Raw genomic sequence first — 15,949 nt, 5'->3', positions numbered from 1 at the left:
AGCTGGGACGCTGGCTGTGCAGGGATGGTCCTGCACTTCTACGGCCCCAGAGAGGAGGAGGTGACAGCAGAGATCCTTGGTGAACTCCTGAAAGGAGTTTAAAGCCCCTGTACCTTCCCTCCCACCCCTGTGCTGCAGGCTCCAGCACACAGAGGGAGCTGGGGGCTGTGATCAGGGATGCCAGGAATGTTCAGGAACAGATCCAGCACCCAGTGCCAGGGAAAGGACTTTATTTCTCAGCCAACAGAGCTCAGCAGGACCTGGCTGGAGGCTGCAGGAGTGGTGATTTGGGGCAGGGGAGGCAGCAGAAGTGTCGCACTGGGGAGCTGCCAGCCCAGTGAAAGAACAGCATTGTTTCCATGTCACTGCAATGTCCCCAGCCTGTGGGAAATGGGATCCTGGGGGCACTGCACCCCCCTCTGCCCCTATTGTGCCTCCCATGAGCAGCCTTGCACCTGTCCCCCATTCAGCAGCACCCATCCCTACTCAAGCCTGCCCGTGCCCTGTTGCAACGGCCTCAAGCTCTCTGCTCTCTCCGCACTGTTCCAGGGGTGCCTCCGCTCCCGAGGTTGCACCATCCCTTTCCTTAGCTGGTGTGGGGTAAGAGGGCACTTCTATTCCCCCATCCAGATCCTCATCTGCAGCTGAGGGCCTGACCTGGAGCTCTCCCCCATTGGTGAGGTCGGTGATGGGGAAGTTGTGTGCTCGCTGTCCCCCACAGCTGCCCTGCCCCAGCTCCCCCTGGGCTGTCCTTTGGTCCAGATAAGCAGGTGCCAGCTCTGCAGCTCTGCCTGACTCCTCCCCAGCCATGCTCCTTGCATCAGCTCCCTCTGCCCCATCAGCTTCCTGCCCCTGCATGAGCTCTCCTTTCTCTGATACCTCATGTTGCCCTACAGCCAGCTTTTCCATCTCTGCTGCTGAGTTCTCCTCCTCCTCTAATTTCTCCTTCTCTTCTTCCCTCTCCACTGTCTCTTCCCTTTCCTCCTTCTCTTCCACTGTCTCTTTCTTCCCTTCTTGTTCCTTCACCACTGCCTCCATTTCTTCCACTTCATCCTCCTCCTCCACCCTCCCCACCTTTTCTTCCCCGTCTACTGTCTCCTTCCTTTTCTCCTTCTCCCCCACCTCTTCTTCCCCCTCCACTGTCTCCTTCTCCCTTTCCTCCTCCCCTTCCACTGCCTCTTTCTTCCCTTCTTGTTCCTCCTCCGTTGTCTTCTCTTCCTCGTCTACTGCCTCTTTCACCACTTCTTCCTCCTTCTCCACCATCTCTTTTTCCTCCTCCTCCACCATTACTTTTCCTTCCTCCTCCTCTACTGCCTCCTCCTCCTCCTCCCCTCCCTCCAGCTCCCTCTCTGCCCCACAACTCTCCAACTCTGCCCTACAGGCACCCAGCTTTACTCCCCCACCCTCTCCCACCCCATTTCCCACCACTTCAGCCTCCCCTGGGGCTGTTCCTCTTCCCCGTGCTTCCTTTCCACATCCATCCCCAGCTTTTCCTCCTCCTTCACCACCCCCTGCTTCTCCCATTCCTGTGCCCTGCTCCTCTCCATGGGACACAACCTCCTCCTGCCGCCCCCCACCCACGCCAGCCCTCCCCCCCCGGGGCTGCTGGAAGAGCCCCTGATAACGCTTCCGATCCTCCACGTGCTTCTTCCTCATCCTCTCCCCCAGCAGCTTCAGCTCCTTCTTGACGGCGGCCGCCATGGCGGGGTCGAGGTGGGCCACACGTAGGAAATCCTCCCGTGCCTCTCGTTCGTTCCACACGGCCGCGTGCGCCTTCGCCCGCTTGAAATAGGCCTTGGCATTGTCTGTGGGACAGAGCCAGTGGGGTCATCAGAGCCCCCCAGGAACCCAGGTACCAACACGGGCGTGGGGATGTGGTGTGGATGCCCCCGTGGGTAAGGGTACCTCGGGGAGCTGGGGGCCATAAGGAAGGAGAAACTGGTCATGGGGGTACCTCTGTGGGTAAGGGACTTAAGGGGCATGGGGAGAGCACTGTGGTGGGCTGGGGGATCAGGGGATATGGGGAGGGGCTGACATTGTGGATGAGGGAATGTGGCTGAAATGGGACATGGAACCCAGAGGACAAGGGGCACCATCACGGACACAGGGCTTGTGTGAGCAGGGAGATCTGCAGGGCAAGTCCCAGGGGCCGTGAGCCCATTGAGCTCCCAGGAGCCCCCCCCTTGAGTGGGGGACTCAGGGCACAGGTACCGTTGTGTTTCTGGAGCAGCTCCGTGGTGTGCTCCAGCACCTCGTAGTACTCTCCCAGCTCCAGCTGGCACTGGCAGTAGTTGAGCACCAGCGGTGTGACCAGGCTCTCCAGCTTCAGCCAGCCTTCCTCCCACGGCTTCTCCTACCCAAGGAGGTGGGCATCCCCTTACCCAACGGGGGACCAACTGGCCAAGGAAGGGCCAGCGGGGATGGCGGGAGGTGGCCCACCTTGGCCTGGAGGTTCCTCAGGCAGATGACAGCCTCCTGGTACTTCTCGGCTGCGCGCTGGAAGTCCTTTTGGAGGACCAGGCGGTTCCCCTCGCTGTGCAGCACGGGCACGGCCGCCAGCTTCTCCTCCTTGCTCATGGCCCAGGTGTCACGCTTGTAGGCTGAGGGCTCCTCCACCTGTGTGGGCAGTGGGCACTGAGCCCCTTCCCCGGCCGTTCCCCGTCACCCTGCCCTCCCCTTACCCGGAACAGCTCCATGATGAAGATGAGGGGTTGAGGTGTCCGTTGCAGCTCGTCCAGGTCATCGTAGCCCGTGCTGTGGTAGTCAAACATGTTGCCCATGCCGCAGCGGTGCTTCTGCCCTTCCAGGGGGTCCCGGCCCTCCGCGATCCTCCGCATGCCCTTGGAGACCAGGGCATACATCCCCGTGTGCTGCAAGAGGATGGAGGCCCAGGCAACGCTGTGCATCTCTGGGCTGCACAGCCCGAAGTGGGATGCAGATGGGACTCATCGTACCCCTGAACACTCACAATGGCATCGCACCAGAACTCCGCAACCTCCCCCGTCCTCATGGAGCACAGCAGTGTCTCCCAGATCTCAATCTTGAACATCTTGCCCACGATGATCTCCATGGGCATGCCGGCCTCCCGGCTGTCATCGATCACCGTCCGCTCAAAGTTGTCCTTCAGTGTCTGGAAGTGGAAAGTGATCTGCCCCAAAGAAAGCGTGGTGGTGACAGGGTGGCCTTATGCTTGGCCTTGGGGCAGGTCTATGGGGTAGGAACCCCCCGCCGTGGGGCCAGGACATGAGGACAAGATAGTGAGATGTGGGCTGGATTGGCAGCTCTCCAGCTGCAGCGAGGAGACTGTGCCTCCTACCAGCTCAACTCAGACAGAATGCAGCTGGTGGAGCATCTTAGTGCTCATCAGTGCTAGATCTGCCTGCTTCCCTTGGGTACCCCTTTATAAGCCAGGACAGCTCCGGGACCTCATGGCATCCACATGGCTCTGTCCATCCATAGGGGCTGAGGCTCTCAGAAACCCTACTGGCCCCTCCACTCCCATTTGATGTGTCAGGGAAAGGAGGAGGATTTCCAGCACCCCGTCATGGCTGCTGAGCTCCACCATGCCTGGCAGAGCTGAGTGGCAATGGGCGGGGAGGGAGGTGTCAGAGCTGCTCCCTTCTCTCTCGGGGCCCTGGGCTAACAACCAGCACAATTTACCTTGCTTCCATCCTGGAACTTCGGCAGCTCCCCTCGGCCTCCATGCAGGATCTTCTTTCTGACCCCTTCCACATTCAGCAGGTACGTTTCCTCCATGGCCGCCCCCAGGACAGGTCACACCATGTGTGCACTCAGGCCCTCCCCAAGCTCAGTGTTCTCCTCAAGGCAGCTCCCTTTCCAGACTACAGGCATATCATCTCCCAGAGCTGCCAGCAGCCTCCTGCTTCCCGTGCTGGCTGCACCCACGCTACGGCAGCCCTTTCCCCTTCCTCAGCATGCAAGATAACGCAGTCCCAACGTGATGCACTCTGTTGTGTTCTGCCAGCTGCCAAATGGAACTGCCTTTCTAATCCTCTTCCTACCCTGCCAGGTTAATCTGGGATTTGCCTGCCTATTCTGTGAGGAATTAAAGAAACTCCCTAATCAGGAGGACCTCCTTCCTTACGCAGCCTGAGAGTGTGGGGGGTCCCCTGTGCACACAATCTCCCTTTGACCCAGCTGTGCATGGAGCATTCCGGTGGAAGGAGCCCAGCAGTGCCAGGGGAAGCACAGGACAGGGGGCAAGCTAACAAGAGGCAGTGCTAACCTGTCCTATGGGGAATACAGAGGAACAGAACAGGGTAGGAAACGGTCCTTTATTGAGTCTGGTTTGCAGACAAGCATTTCCCAAATACCCTGACAAGCTCCCACCAGGGTACAGCCCACCACATTCAAGACTCAGTGAGGTGCACAGAGCTGCACCACACTGACCCAGGCAGAACCAGACCCCTCTTGAATATTTACAGCAAGTCCCAGCATTTGGCTGCTCCCACAGGCCTAACTCTACAGCCAAGCTCAGCACAAGGCCCATAGGAGCAGTGCTGGACACAGAACCTCTTGCACTGCCCTAAAGCAGCAGCAGTGACTGCAGCAAGACTTCAGCATGGGATTGAGCACTTCCAGCTCCACCTGCCTCTACGTGCCCTGCTGCTCTGGTCAGGCCCATGCTTCACTTCTCCATGAGGGACTCCAGCTGCTCCTGCAGAGATGTCATCTGGGAAGAAGGAGAAAGGTGTCACAGAAGCACAGGGCTGGGCCTCCTTGCACTGCGAGCCCGAGCACTGCAGAGTTGCTGCAGACCTTCCACCTGCAGCAGTGGCTGCTTTGCCTGCACACTGCAGGGAAGAATGCCCTCCATTGGGGAAGCTTCCTCACCTGCTGCTTCTCTCGCTCTTCCTGCTGTTTGAATTCATCCAGCACAGCTTGGAGACGGGTCTACAAACACACCAGAGCACAATTATCAATACACGCTGTTGATGGCTGCTGCTACGGCATGTCAAACAGTGCAGTGGTTCCCAAACTGCACTAACCCTCATCTCCTGCAGTTTCACAGATTGCTTTGCCTCCATGGGAAAGTGCAGGAACGTATGGTCACAGCACAACTATTTTTGACCCAGTATGCAAACGCCCCTGGCTTCCATGGTTTTTCCAGGACAGCACTTGAATCAGCCTACTAAGCACATGACTCAGAAGAGACCCCCGGAGATCTCTCACCTTGAGGGCTAGGTTCTCTACTTTCATGATGAGATCCTCCTGGCGCTTCCTCCTGTCCTGGGTCTCCTGAAGTTTACTCTTCAGGTTGTCGATCTGTTTCTGGATGCCCATGACTGGAAGAGAGTGAGCAGAGACCTGCAGCAGAGGCTGCGCTGCCCGGAACCCCAGTGATTGTGCAGCACTGCCACCTGACTCACCTATCTGGTTGGACCCCTCATTCTCCTGCTGCTGCCCATCGGATTCATTTGGTTTGTCCTGCAGCTGCCTCTCCAAGTCCTCCTCGGTGTCCATAATGTTCAGGTCTTCATCATCGTGATGATCCCTCTCATCTTCATCCTCGCTGCTGCTGCTGATGTCATTAAATATCTCCCGCAGTTCATCGTGCTCTAAAGAGTGAGAAATGGAAGAACAGAGCTGATGAACACCCCAGCACCCTGTGCCTGCCACGGGCATCGTCAGTATACGGTGTCCATCTCAGCACTGCCCTCTCTCCTTTGGGCACTTCCACCCCCATCGGGTCCACCTGATAACTTCACAGCTAGAAAGAAGGCAGCAGCCTTCCCCACTGTACCTGAGGAGCCGTGGCCTTGTTTATGTCCCGACATCCCTGGGGAAGAAATGTCCAGGCTCGTGAGTGAACCATGGTTGTCCACTTCTTTTGTTTCATCTTCGGCAATGACTTCCCAGCCTGACGGTTGGAGCGGATGAGTCAAGGAGAAAATGAGTGTAAAAGGTGCAGAAAGCTAAAAACTGCAGCTCATCTCCACCTCCAACAGGCACGGCCTCGCAGTTATGAATATCCACAATGAGCCACACCGGCCCCCCTTTTTGGAGACCTGCCCTCTACTGCTACTTAAGTTCCTGCTCAGTGCAAGGAAGGTCACCAGGAAGAAACAATAAGCTTTGAAAAAGGCAAAGATGAAGTTCTAAAACGTCAGTGTCACACATACTTACCTCCTAACCTTGAGGGCTGCAGCACCTCTCCTATGAGGAAAGGTTGAGGGAACTGGGCTTGTTTAGCTTGGAGAAGAGAAGGCTGTGGGGAGATCTCATTGCGGCCTTCCAGTACTTGAAGGGAGCGTATAAACAGGAGGGGGAATGGCTGTTTATGAGGGTGGATGGTGGTAGGACAAGGGGGAATGGTTTTAAACTGACAGGGGAGGTTTGGGTTGGATATGAGGAGGAAGTTTTTCACCCAGAGGGTGGTGACGCACTGAACAGTTGCCCAAGGAGGCTGTGGATGCCCCATCCCTGCAGGCATTCAAGGCCAGGCTGGATGTGGCTCTGCTGGTTGGTGACCCTGCACATAGCAGGGGGTTGGAACCAAATGGTCATTGTGGTCCTTTTCAACCCAGGCCATCCTATGGTTCTATGATATGATTCTAACCTCTGACACCCACAGACAAAGCTGAACTCAGCTCTCTTCACAACTCCCACATCATGCATACTGCCTCACCCCCCACCCAAGCTTTTTTTCTCCTGTAAGGATACGGACACTGACAGCTTCAGCATCGGTGCTCAGGAGACGCTTCACCTCCTTCTCCACATCAGGAGATTCAATGTACTGCACCAGAGAGGGGAAAGAACAGGGAATCCATGAAACGACTCGTGCAGGTAGCTGTGTGCTGCCCAGCTCCCATCCCCAGCCTCTGGACAGAGCCCAGTTTCAAGCCTCCCTTCTCTTATTCCTCCCACTTCACCTTTGCTTATGCTCCACCCAAGAAGTAATTGATGCACCTCCAGAACAGTGATCCATTTTTCCTGTGCAGATCTCCCTGCAGGGTTGCACGCCCTCACTTTTCTACCACTCTGGCACCCTTCAATAGAACTCCTGAAATAACACTTCCTATGTGTATACTGAAAGTGCTCAAGGTGCCATTCACTGATGGATGGTCAACTCAAACGCTTCCCATGTCTCTCAAAAGGAGGTTTCATTTGTCACTTTTAAATCAGCCGTGTGTCTTAAGGTAGTGACAGCTAATCTCTCTCGAGGGCTATACGACTGCCTGAAATAATTTGTTTCCCAAATGTCATGCAAAATATCACTCTGCCGTGTTCTCAGAAACTGCAAAGCAGAGAGCAGTTTTTCCCAGCCTCATGGTGCTGCATGCATCTCCCCAACACCTTTCCTGGCTTATGCGTTCGTACTGAGACAGTCTCTGAGCTCCATCTGTTGTCACTCCCCCAGCTGAAATAACAGCTATTCTATTTGTAGTGCTGCCTGTTGGGGAAGCGAACGAGCCATGCATAGAGAGAAGATTTCGGCTGGGAAAGCAGGAATGAGCCGAGTCTGACTTCCATGCAACCCCTTCTTCTCTGTGAGCAGGAAGAGATGCACTATGACAAAGCAGCCACGAGAACAGAGTCCAGCAGTCCTCAGCACAGAGCATTTTCCCACCTCAGAGGCATTGTGGAAACACGAGAGAAGCACCCAAGGAAGGGTTGAAGTACACTTGCCTGCTTTCTCCCTCATCTCTGGCAAGGAAACACGTGAAGCAATGCTAAGACTGCTTTAGGACGGACAGATAGTTACAGCTCCAATGTCTCTGCCTTCTGATTCCTTGGTTACTGCACCTGCACCAGCCAGCAGGAGACAAACAACTCACCTTCTTCTTAGCTGTCTTCCGGAATCGTCTCTTCCGTACGTTTTTCAGGGGAAGAGTAACTGCAACAGAGCAGATGGCATCTGTCAGGCAGACGGCCTAAGGAGAGAGCTGGGTCTGGCAAACCTCATCTGCCAAGAGGGAGAAGTTCCCTTCGGGAACCCAGACAGCACTAAAAGCAGAGCAGCAGCACAGCCAGCACCCAGCAGAGCTGTGGGGATGCTGGGGCTGTGGGATGGAGAGCACTGGCAGAGCCTCTACTCACTGCCATGGTTCCAGATGAATTTCTTCTCTCTGTCCTTGTCCTTCTTCTTGTTTGCCTTGGGGTCAGTACTCACAGTCTGCTCTTCCAAAGGAGGGTACAGATCGCCATCCACAGTGCAAACAAGCATCTGTAATCCCCATATAAACACAAAGGTTGCATATTGCGATGCAGGAAGAAAAGGATGTGAAAGCTTTGCTGGAAAATGAACGGTGGCTGCCGAAGGGATTCACAGGCACAGGCAAAATGCAAACATCAAGCTGATGCAGGGGATTCTGAACTACTAATATGACAATACAGAAACTGGCCATGTCATACTGGGCATCAACCCATCAACGTGTACACAGGGTTTCTCAGAGAGAGGAGCAAGCAAAGAAGCTGCTGAGGCAGGCGAGAGGAACAGCCCATACCTGGCAGATATCTGCTGTCTTATAGAAGGTTTTCTTATCGATGGTCTTTAAGCTCTCGATGATGCAGGGCAGGTCCACCAGCTTGGCTGCCAGAGGCACTCGATCCACACGAACGATCCCATGGCGCCCATCGGCTGTGGAAAGCCACGGGACAGGTTAGTGCTGGCAAGGCTGGGGAGCAGGAAAAGCCTTGTCTCAGAAGGGGCAGCGAGGCACCGGCACAGGCAGCAGAAACCTCACACAAAAACATGTACAGGTTCTGCAGCTTCACCTGTGACCCATCAGAGGAGCTGCAGCATGCCTCGATCCTTCTCACTCACCGTGCAGCTCAATGGTGAGTCTGTCCTTCAGGTTGACGCTCCCGGACTGAACTGCTCTCCTCACAGTGGAGGCATATTCCTGAAATGATCAGGCAGAGTTATGCTGGGACCTGATGTGCTGCTGCCCCTGAGGGCCACTGAAGGTTTGTGCCCAGTCTAGGTTGGATATGAGGAGGAAGTTTTTCTCCCAGAGGGTGGTGACGCACTGAACAGGTTGCCCAAGGAGGCTGTGGATGCCCCATCCCTGCAGGCATTCAAGGCCAGGCTGGATGTGGCTCTGGGCAGCCTGGGCTGCTGGTTGGCGACCCTGCACATAGCAGGGGGTTGAAACTCAATGGTCATTGTGGTCCTTTTCAACCCAGGCCATCCTATGATTCTATGATACTCAGCTTTAATCAACACTGTCAACCCAAAGCAGAAAAACAACTCTAAAAGCCAGGGAAAGCTGTGCCCTCCTCCAAAAGTCACGCATTAACCTCATGGGCCCAACTACTCCTTGTGTGCCCCTTTCCCCAAGAAAAAATGAAGCTGTGACAGCGCTGTGAGGGCTGTGACAATGAAATCCTGCACAGCAGTTGGGGGTACAGCTGCCCTCAGCAGCCTCACGTGGGCTCACGACCCACTGCCTCAGCTTAAGCACATGCAAAATAGCGTTAAGCGTGCTGACAGCAACAGCAACTAATGACATCATTTGGTAATCATCGGATGGCTTGAGCTGGAAGGGACCCTAAAGCCCACCCAGTTCCAACCCACTGCCACGGGCTGGCTGCCCCCCAGCAGCTCAGGGCACCCGGGGCACCTCCAGGGATGGGCACCCACAGCTCTCACCGCCCTCCGAGTTAAGGATTTCCTCCTGACATCTAACCAAGATCTCCCCTCTTTCAGTTTTAAGCCATCCCCCTTTGTCCTATCACTGCCTACCCACGTAGAAAGTCAGTTCTCCTCCTGCTTGGGAGCTCCCCCAGCTGCAGGGAGGTCTCCCCACAGCCCTCTCCTCCCCAGGCCGAGCACCCCCAGCTCTCAGCCTGCCCTATAGCAGAGCCGCTCCGTCCTCTGAGCACCTCGCTCCCATCTCCGTACCCTTCCTGCTCTGGGAGCCCCGGGTCTGGACGCACTACTCCATACAGTGCTTCAGCAGGGCAGAGCAGAGGGTAACAATCCTCCCCTCCCGCTGCCCCCCCTCTTTAGAACGCAGCCCAGCATGCAATCGGCAGGCACACACCGCTGCCTCACGCCCAGCTTTTCACCCACCAGAACCTCGCAGGGCCCCTTTCCCAGCCCCGGAATCCCCCCTTCCTCCCCATATATCCCCACGGAGCGCCTCCGAGAAGGAGGACTGCTCGGACGGAGGGGGCAGCGGGCGCTCACCGGCGGCAGCCGCAGCACGAATTGGCTCTCCAGCTCATGCGGAGCGTCGTCCTTGCTCTTACTCATCCTTTTTTTTTCCCCTTCACCTTAAAGGAAAACAAAGAGATCGAGCCGAGAACGCGACAGATGGAACTCGACCCGTAAGGAGTGCCGAGCCCGACCCGGTTCCCGGCCCCAACCTCGGCTCCCGGCCCCAGCCTCGGCTCCCCGTGCTGCCCCGCTCACTGCCGGTCCCGTCCGTCCGCCGGGCGGGGCGATGCCGGGGCGGAGCGCGGTGTGCCGTCCGGGCTGCCCGCAGCCCCGCACCGCCCGTTCCGCGCCGGGGGAAGGCGATCGCGGCGGACCGGGGCCGCCATGGGGCCGGCGGGAGGTCGGTCCGGCTTTTACGTGGGGCTGGGGCTGGCTTTGGCTTCCAGCGCCTTCATCGGGGGCAGCTTCATCCTGAAGAAGAAGGGGCTGCTCCGGCTGTGCGGCCGCGGTCGCCCCAGGGCAGGTACGGCCCGAGCCCACCCCGAGCGGGGCTCCATCCCGCAGCTGCACTGCGCCTTCATTGATTGCCTCGTCCCTTTCTCCGCAGGGCACGGAGGACACGCGTACCTGCGGGAGTGGCTGTGGTGGGCAGGGCTGCTGTGCAGTGAGTACCGCGCCGAGAGCTGAGCGGCGCTGGGATCGCTCCCAGCTGCACCGACGTTGGGGGGGGGAGGAGGGACGCCGGGAGGGGGGCCGTGCCTCTGCTCTGCCCTCCGGAGGTCCCCTCTAGCGTCCTGCATCCAGAAGGCTGGAAGGGTCCGGAGGAGCCCGCGGGGATGCTCGGGGGTCGGAGCAGCTCTGCTACAGGGACGGGCTGAGAGCTGGGAGTGCTCGGCCTGGGGAACAGTGGGCTCCGGGGGGACCTCCGTGCAGCCTTCCTGCACTGTGCTGCTGCCCTATCCCCGGTGGGTGCCTGGCTGAGCGCTGGGCAGCCCTGCCCGCGGCAGGGGATGGGAACCAGCTGACCTTTGAGGTCCCTTCCAACCCAGCCATCCTAGGATCGCCGAACGGATCGATTTTTATCTCCTGAACGTGTGGGGATGTTGATCTAACTATAACTCCGATTTATTTTGAGGCCCTGCTAAATAGGAGCTGAGGAACTGGTCTGACTGGGTTGGGTCGGTGCTCCTGATCCTGCCCACAGCCTGCAGTCAGGTGGTGCTCATCCAGCACGGCAGGTAACCCCGATCCAGCAGCTCTGCTGCACCCTCGTCAAACGTGACACTTGATTTACCCTGCAAAAAGCCCTAAGAACCCTTCCAGCAGAGATTAACTTAGAAACACGTAAAGAGCCAAAGCTCCTTTCAGCTTTGAGGACATGTAAATATGTTTCTGTTGTTACTGCTTAGCTGGATGGCCACGTGTGGCTGAGCATAACCGTGCGTCACCAGGAGCCTCCTGTGTCAGAGAAGGAAAAGCTTCTGCTTGTTCTGGCTGGCACCGTCCTCTCCTGGTTGCACATGGGAACTCTCTTCTGCCTGCACACAGATTTGTATTACACTGAACTGCTCTTTACTCTGATGTTCAGCTGACAGAGTTTCTCTTGCAGTGGGAATTGGAGAAGCAGCAAATTTTGCTGCCTACGCCTTTGCCCCTGCAACGCTGGTAACTCCGCTGGGTGCTCTGAGTGTCCTCGTTAGGTAAGCAGCCTCAGAACCATCCTCACCTCACCTGCCACCACCAAGCGGTGAAAGCTGCCCTGCTTTCCTCTGTCCCTCCCCTCAGATATTCCATTCCTAACTGCTAGGCTTTTCTTGGTTTGGTTTGTTGTTGTTTTGTTTTGATTTTCCAGTGCGGTTCTGTCTTCCACCTTCCTGAACGAGCAGCTGAATGTTCATGGCAAGATTGGCTGTGTCCTAAGCATTCTGGGCTCCACAGTGATGGTAATCCACGCTCCCCAGGAAGAAGAGGTTTCCAGCCTGGAGTCAATGGCAGAGAAGCTGAAAGATCCAGGTACCTACATAAAAGGCATCATGTCGACTTCAGCCTTGGAAATAGCAGTACTGGGGAGGGAACAGCTTGACTAGACTGGCAGGGACTCTCTTTCCCAACACACCCTGCTGCATTTAGCCAGTGCTGGCTTCCCAGGCCTTCTGCTGCCCTCCTGCACAGTGCTGTGCCCCCCCTTCTTGGTCAGCGTGCCCCCAGCATCTGCTAATGCCATAGGCTCTGGGTGTGCCGCTGCCCTGCTTGCCGTTCTGTCACTGGGGCTACCGTTCTCCATTCTGACAGAGCCTTTAATTACTCTTTCTCCAAGGATTCATTGTATTTGCTGTGTGTGTCCTGGTGAGCTCCCTTCTGCTCATCTTTGTGGCTGGACCCCGTTACGGACGGAGCAACGTCCTGGTTTATGTTCTGGTCTGCTCCGCCATCGGCTCACTTTCCGTATCGTGTGTCAAAGGCTTGGGGATTGCCCTGAAAGAACTGTTTGCTGGGAAGCCAGTCCTGAAAGAACCGCTGGGCTGGGTGCTCCTGGTGTGCCTGGTGATCTGCATCAGCGTGCAGATCAACTACCTGAACAAAGCCCTGGACATCTTCAACACGTCCGTGGTCACTCCCATTTACTACGTGCTGTTCACCACAGCAGTCATGACATGTTCTGCCATCCTCTTCAAGGAGTGGCAGCACATGGTGCTAGACAACATCATTGGCACCATCAGCGGCTTCCTCACCATCGTGTCCGGCATCTTCCTCCTTCATGCCTTCAGAGACGTGCCCTTCAGCCCCGACCTCCTGCCCCTCTTCCTGCAGCAAGGCAGGGCAGACCTGCACACGGCTTGGAGGAGCACAGACAGACATCAGTCGTGTCAGCACCAGCCTCTTCTGCCCTCTGAGGACAAAAGCTCTCAGAGCACAGAAGAGGAAGAAGGTGAAAGCGTATGAGGAAGCTTCTGAAGTGCTGTCAGCTCCAAGCAGCGAGCAGCTCCTCCATGCAGGGTTGAACTTGCTGCATTGGATGCTGCTAGGTACTTCTGTGCGTGCGGGAGCTAGCAGTTGCCTTCTGCCTGCCTTGGGTGTGTGATCAGTGTGACCTCCCACTGTCTGGAATCTGGCAGGGACTGCAGCCTCCTTCATTGTTACAGACATGAGTGTTGAGGACGGCCCTGCTGCCGGGACCCAGTGCCTCTTCAACTGTTCTTTTATGAGCGATTGATCTGCCCTTGCCAGGACATACGCTTCGGTTGCACAGAGGCCTGCAGCACTAACAGTGCTAACCCTTACTGAAGGCAAAGACTGCTCATCTGGGGAAGCTTCCGAGCATTTTTTTAAAGAGTACTTAGATTATTTTGTGACTGTTAATCTTCTAACATGGTGCTGAGATGATGTGGATAGAAGACAAAAGTGCCTGGCCTTAAAGATGACATACCCAGAGTAGTACTTCAAAAATCCTTCTGTAAACTGCTTGTTCAGCTCACTGTTAGAATTTATTTACAGGTTCACATCCAAGAGCAGAATACAGCCAAGACTGGAGAACTTCAGTGGTGCTGCCACGTGCTGTTCTGGCTCTTAAAGGGGGGACCATGCAGCATCTGTTGTGCAGGCTGATGATGCACCTGCATACAGCATTAAAGCCAGCAGTGGTCAGTTACCAAGCAGCTGGTGATGCATTTGTACCAAGAGCTGGGCCAGGGCAGAGGGGAACATGAAGGATTACAGGGGTAGGAGGAACGATGCAGGTGCCTACAAGAAACTCAGGGCAGGGATAGGAGAATGGCTCACAATGGGGACAGGAGGAACCTAACAGTCTTCAGCTATTGAGGTAAGCTTTGGAAAGATGGGCAGATAGCTGTATCCTTGCAGGTTAGTATACACATAGCTCTATTTAACTCATTCTGAACTCGCTCCTAGGAAGGCTGCTGGCTACAAGACACCCATTAGATGCTCCACACACCCTGTCTAGCCACCCACAGCAATCTGTCATGCACAGAACCACTTTATGAGGTTTCTCTGTGCAAGCTCCAAGCCACATGTTAGTAACATGGGTCATTCCATGCTTCCCAGAGCCAGGCTGTCTGCAAACAATGCTGAAACGCTACACTGCATTTCAGAGGGTGGATTAGTAGGTGCTGGTTGTTTTTCCAGTTAGAAACTCTGTGTCATTTCCTAGGGGCAAAAGTCCAGAAGACACAGCCACAGGCTTCCCTCCAGTAATCCCCACAGATGAAGGTGCAGGTAGTTACAAAGCAGCTGGCTGTATTTTTTCCTGTACTTAGGCCCTCGTAGAAACTATAAAAGGAAGCAGGCTCTGTTAACCCTTTGAGGAGGAAGGGGAAATGCCACAAACATGAGCTTCACTTCATGGGACCAACTATGTTGAGCAACAAATCAAAATTCACAGCAGGTTGCCTACCCAGAAAACAATTACTCCTCCTCTCTTCTAATTTTGCAAATAAACAGAATCACTGGGAAGGAGAAGGAATGACAAGAATGCCACATTTCCATTTTTCAGTGATCCTCTACCTGAACAAAGGAGAATTTCGTGTTAAAAATTTGACCCACTTAATATTTATTACATTGACTAGGAGAAAGCAATGAATGGAGCAAGTCAGTATTGAGAGAGCCGTGCTGCAGTTTGAAAGTTTGCCACTTGGCCACATGAATGACTTTAGGGAAGCCTTGAAATGTCTTCCAGCAGTGACACTGCCTGGGATGTTCACCATGCCCAGCAGCTCTCCTCGTTAGGGGTGCCTGTGCTGGTGCAGTCCTGCTGCTCTCCTTCTGCACAGCCATGGGGACCGCACGGCTCATTGGCGCCTACCGAGGAGGGTTGGTTTTGTGCAATGAAGGTGTGTGCAGCACTGTTTTAAGGCAGCAGTGGCATGCTTAGCGCTGGGAGCACCCCTGCTGGGAGCATCCCCACCGCCACCCCTTCATGCATGACACCTGCAGCCCCTGTGTCCCGGCGTGAAGATGCTTCCAGGTGATCGGGGATGGGCGCAGCACAACACCACGCTGAACAGCGGGTGGATCTGTTACGGGCTCTCATCTGGCTGGCTGCAGCTTTCACAAAACCGTCATTTAATTAAACCCTACGCCCCGGAGCTGACCTCGGCTTGGCGGGGCAGCAGAGGGACGGGCGCACGGTGCAGCAGGGCCGTCCCACCCCCCGTTTTTGGGGCCGCTCAGTCGGACAGGCTCTCCGAGAAGGCCGATTTGGACTTCTGTGTCTGCTCCAGCCGGTTCAGGATGAACTGACTGGTGTCGATGAAGCGCTCCACGCAGTTCACGAAGCACGTCTCGGCCCGGCTGTCCAGCTTCGGCCCGGGCTTGTCCATGCACTTCTCCTGTGGAGCAGTGGCTGCTTTGGACCCGGGGGTGCAGCACTGCGCCCACTATCTCCCCTTCAAACTCCCGCCCTTCCACTTCATTCTCACTGGGGCCTCCCCTCCCCTTCCCGGAGCAGCCCCTGGGGCTCTCCTCGAACCCCAAGCCTCGAGGCAGAGGGCTTCCACCGTGCCCCCATCCCCCTCCTCCCCACAGAACGAGGCCCATCTCACCCCACCGCCTCCTTAGGTTAACCGGAGCCGCTGCGCCCTCCCAGCTCTCGCCGTACCCAACAGAGCTCGGTCATCTGGTGCACCAACTGCTGGAACCGCTGTTTCTGAGTCTCCACCTCGATGAAGCGCTGGAGCTGCGGGTCGGCTCCCCCCAGCCCGCCGCCGGACGGCGCCTCCATGCCGCCGCCGCCACGACCTTCACGTGCCGCGCCGCGCCGCGATCGCGCATGCGCACGCACGCCCCATTACTTCCGCCCGCCCCCTA

At 56.2% G+C, this 15,949-nt stretch overlaps 4 protein-coding genes and 1 long non-coding RNA gene across 9 annotated transcripts; 2 read left to right on the top strand and 3 right to left on the bottom strand.

Moving 5' to 3' along the window:
* Positions 1-213: 213 nt before the first annotated feature.
* On the bottom strand, positions 214-4,130 carry AIPL1 (aryl hydrocarbon receptor interacting protein like 1). Of its 2 annotated transcripts, none has more exons than XM_001233084.5 (6): positions 3,661-4,130; positions 2,969-3,148; positions 2,682-2,870; positions 2,440-2,616; positions 2,212-2,353; positions 214-1,805 (listed from the first exon to the last, which is right to left on the bottom strand). In XM_001233084.5, the coding sequence occupies exons 1-6, from the start codon at positions 3,754-3,756 to the stop codon at positions 487-489; spliced, it is 2,103 nt and encodes a 700-aa protein (XP_001233085.5). In that variant the 5' UTR covers positions 3,757-4,130; the 3' UTR covers positions 214-486. The 2 variants fall into 2 exon arrangements, with proteins under 2 accessions (XP_001233085.5, XP_040555956.1); XM_040700022.1 differs by having other exon boundaries at positions 2,969-3,130.
* Positions 4,131-4,280: 150 nt separating this feature from the next.
* On the bottom strand, positions 4,281-11,145 carry TAF7 (TATA-box binding protein associated factor 7). Of its 4 annotated transcripts, none has more exons than XM_015278223.4 (12): positions 10,754-11,145; positions 10,157-10,242; positions 8,789-8,867; positions 8,469-8,602; positions 8,062-8,188; positions 7,800-7,858; positions 6,685-6,757; positions 5,765-5,881; positions 5,391-5,579; positions 5,194-5,306; positions 4,855-4,914; positions 4,281-4,693 (listed from the first exon to the last, which is right to left on the bottom strand). In XM_015278223.4, exons 2-12 carry the CDS (start codon positions 10,220-10,222, stop codon positions 4,649-4,651), a joined length of 1,062 nt encoding a protein of 353 aa, XP_015133709.1. In that variant the 5' UTR covers positions 10,223-10,242; positions 10,754-11,145; the 3' UTR covers positions 4,281-4,648. The 4 variants fall into 4 exon arrangements, with proteins under 4 accessions (XP_015133709.1, NP_001264815.1, XP_040554716.1 ...); NM_001277886.2 differs by lacking the exon at positions 10,754-11,145 and adding an exon at positions 10,336-10,422; XM_040698782.2 differs by lacking the exon at positions 10,754-11,145 and adding an exon at positions 10,390-10,422.
* LOC121110550 lies at positions 8,130-8,803 on the top strand. Its single transcript, XR_005859745.1, has 2 exons — positions 8,130-8,623; positions 8,725-8,803. It is a non-coding gene; the product is annotated as an uncharacterized LOC121110550 (long non-coding RNA).
* LOC769755 (magnesium transporter NIPA2-like) lies at positions 10,494-13,665 on the top strand. The gene is made up of 5 exons (XM_001233044.7): positions 10,494-10,649; positions 10,734-10,790; positions 11,736-11,826; positions 11,979-12,139; positions 12,444-13,665. Exons 1-5 carry the CDS (start codon positions 10,511-10,513, stop codon positions 13,067-13,069), a joined length of 1,074 nt encoding a protein of 357 aa, XP_001233045.2. The 5' UTR covers positions 10,494-10,510; the 3' UTR covers positions 13,070-13,665.
* A 1,004-nt stretch (positions 13,666-14,669) lies between these two features.
* TIMM8A (translocase of inner mitochondrial membrane 8 homolog A (yeast)) lies at positions 14,670-15,896 on the bottom strand. The gene is made up of 2 exons (NM_001302110.2): positions 15,741-15,896; positions 14,670-15,471 (listed from the first exon to the last, which is right to left on the bottom strand). Exons 1-2 carry the CDS (start codon positions 15,861-15,863, stop codon positions 15,310-15,312), a joined length of 285 nt encoding a protein of 94 aa, NP_001289039.1. The 5' UTR covers positions 15,864-15,896; the 3' UTR covers positions 14,670-15,309.
* Positions 15,897-15,949: the final 53 nt, after the last annotated feature.

Source organism: Gallus gallus, chromosome 4 (genome assembly GCF_016699485.2).
Source record: "Gallus gallus isolate bGalGal1 chromosome 4, bGalGal1.mat.broiler.GRCg7b, whole genome shotgun sequence".
Classification (NCBI taxonomy): Eukaryota; Metazoa; Chordata; class Aves; order Galliformes; family Phasianidae; genus Gallus; species Gallus gallus.
This window is presented reverse-complemented; position numbering and strand designations above follow the sequence as displayed.

Coding starts and splice junctions, on each gene's coding strand:
- AIPL1 (XM_001233084.5), bottom strand. CDS start 3,756: ATGGAGGAAACGTACCTGCTGAATGTGGAAGGGGTCAGAAAGAAGATC. Junction 2,871..2,968: donor AGTTCTGGTGCGATGCCATT/GTGAGTGTTCAG, acceptor ATCCTCTTGCAG/CACACGGGGATGTATGCCCT. Junction 2,617..2,681: donor TCATCATGGAGCTGTTCCGG/GTAAGGGGAGGG, acceptor CTGCCCACACAG/GTGGAGGAGCCCTCAGCCTA.
- TAF7 (XM_015278224.4), bottom strand. CDS start 10,222: ATGAGTAAGAGCAAGGACGACGCTCCGCATGAGCTGGAGAGCCAATTC. Junction 8,603..8,788: donor ACTCACCATTGAGCTGCACG/GTGAGTGAGAAG, acceptor GGCTTTCCACAG/CCGATGGGCGCCATGGGATC. Junction 5,580..5,764: donor ACAAGGCCACGGCTCCTCAG/GTACAGTGGGGA, acceptor CTCACTCTTTAG/AGCACGATGAACTGCGGGAG.
- LOC769755 (XM_001233044.7), top strand. CDS start 10,511: ATGGGGCCGGCGGGAGGTCGGTCCGGCTTTTACGTGGGGCTGGGGCTG. Junction 10,791..11,735: donor GTGGGCAGGGCTGCTGTGCA/GTGAGTACCGCG, acceptor TTTCTCTTGCAG/TGGGAATTGGAGAAGCAGCA. Junction 11,827..11,978: donor GCTCTGAGTGTCCTCGTTAG/GTAAGCAGCCTC, acceptor TTGATTTTCCAG/TGCGGTTCTGTCTTCCACCT.
- TIMM8A (NM_001302110.2), bottom strand. CDS start 15,863: ATGGAGGCGCCGTCCGGCGGCGGGCTGGGGGGAGCCGACCCGCAGCTC. Junction 15,472..15,740: donor AGATGACCGAGCTCTGTTGG/GTACGGCGAGAG, acceptor ACTGCTCCACAG/GAGAAGTGCATGGACAAGCC.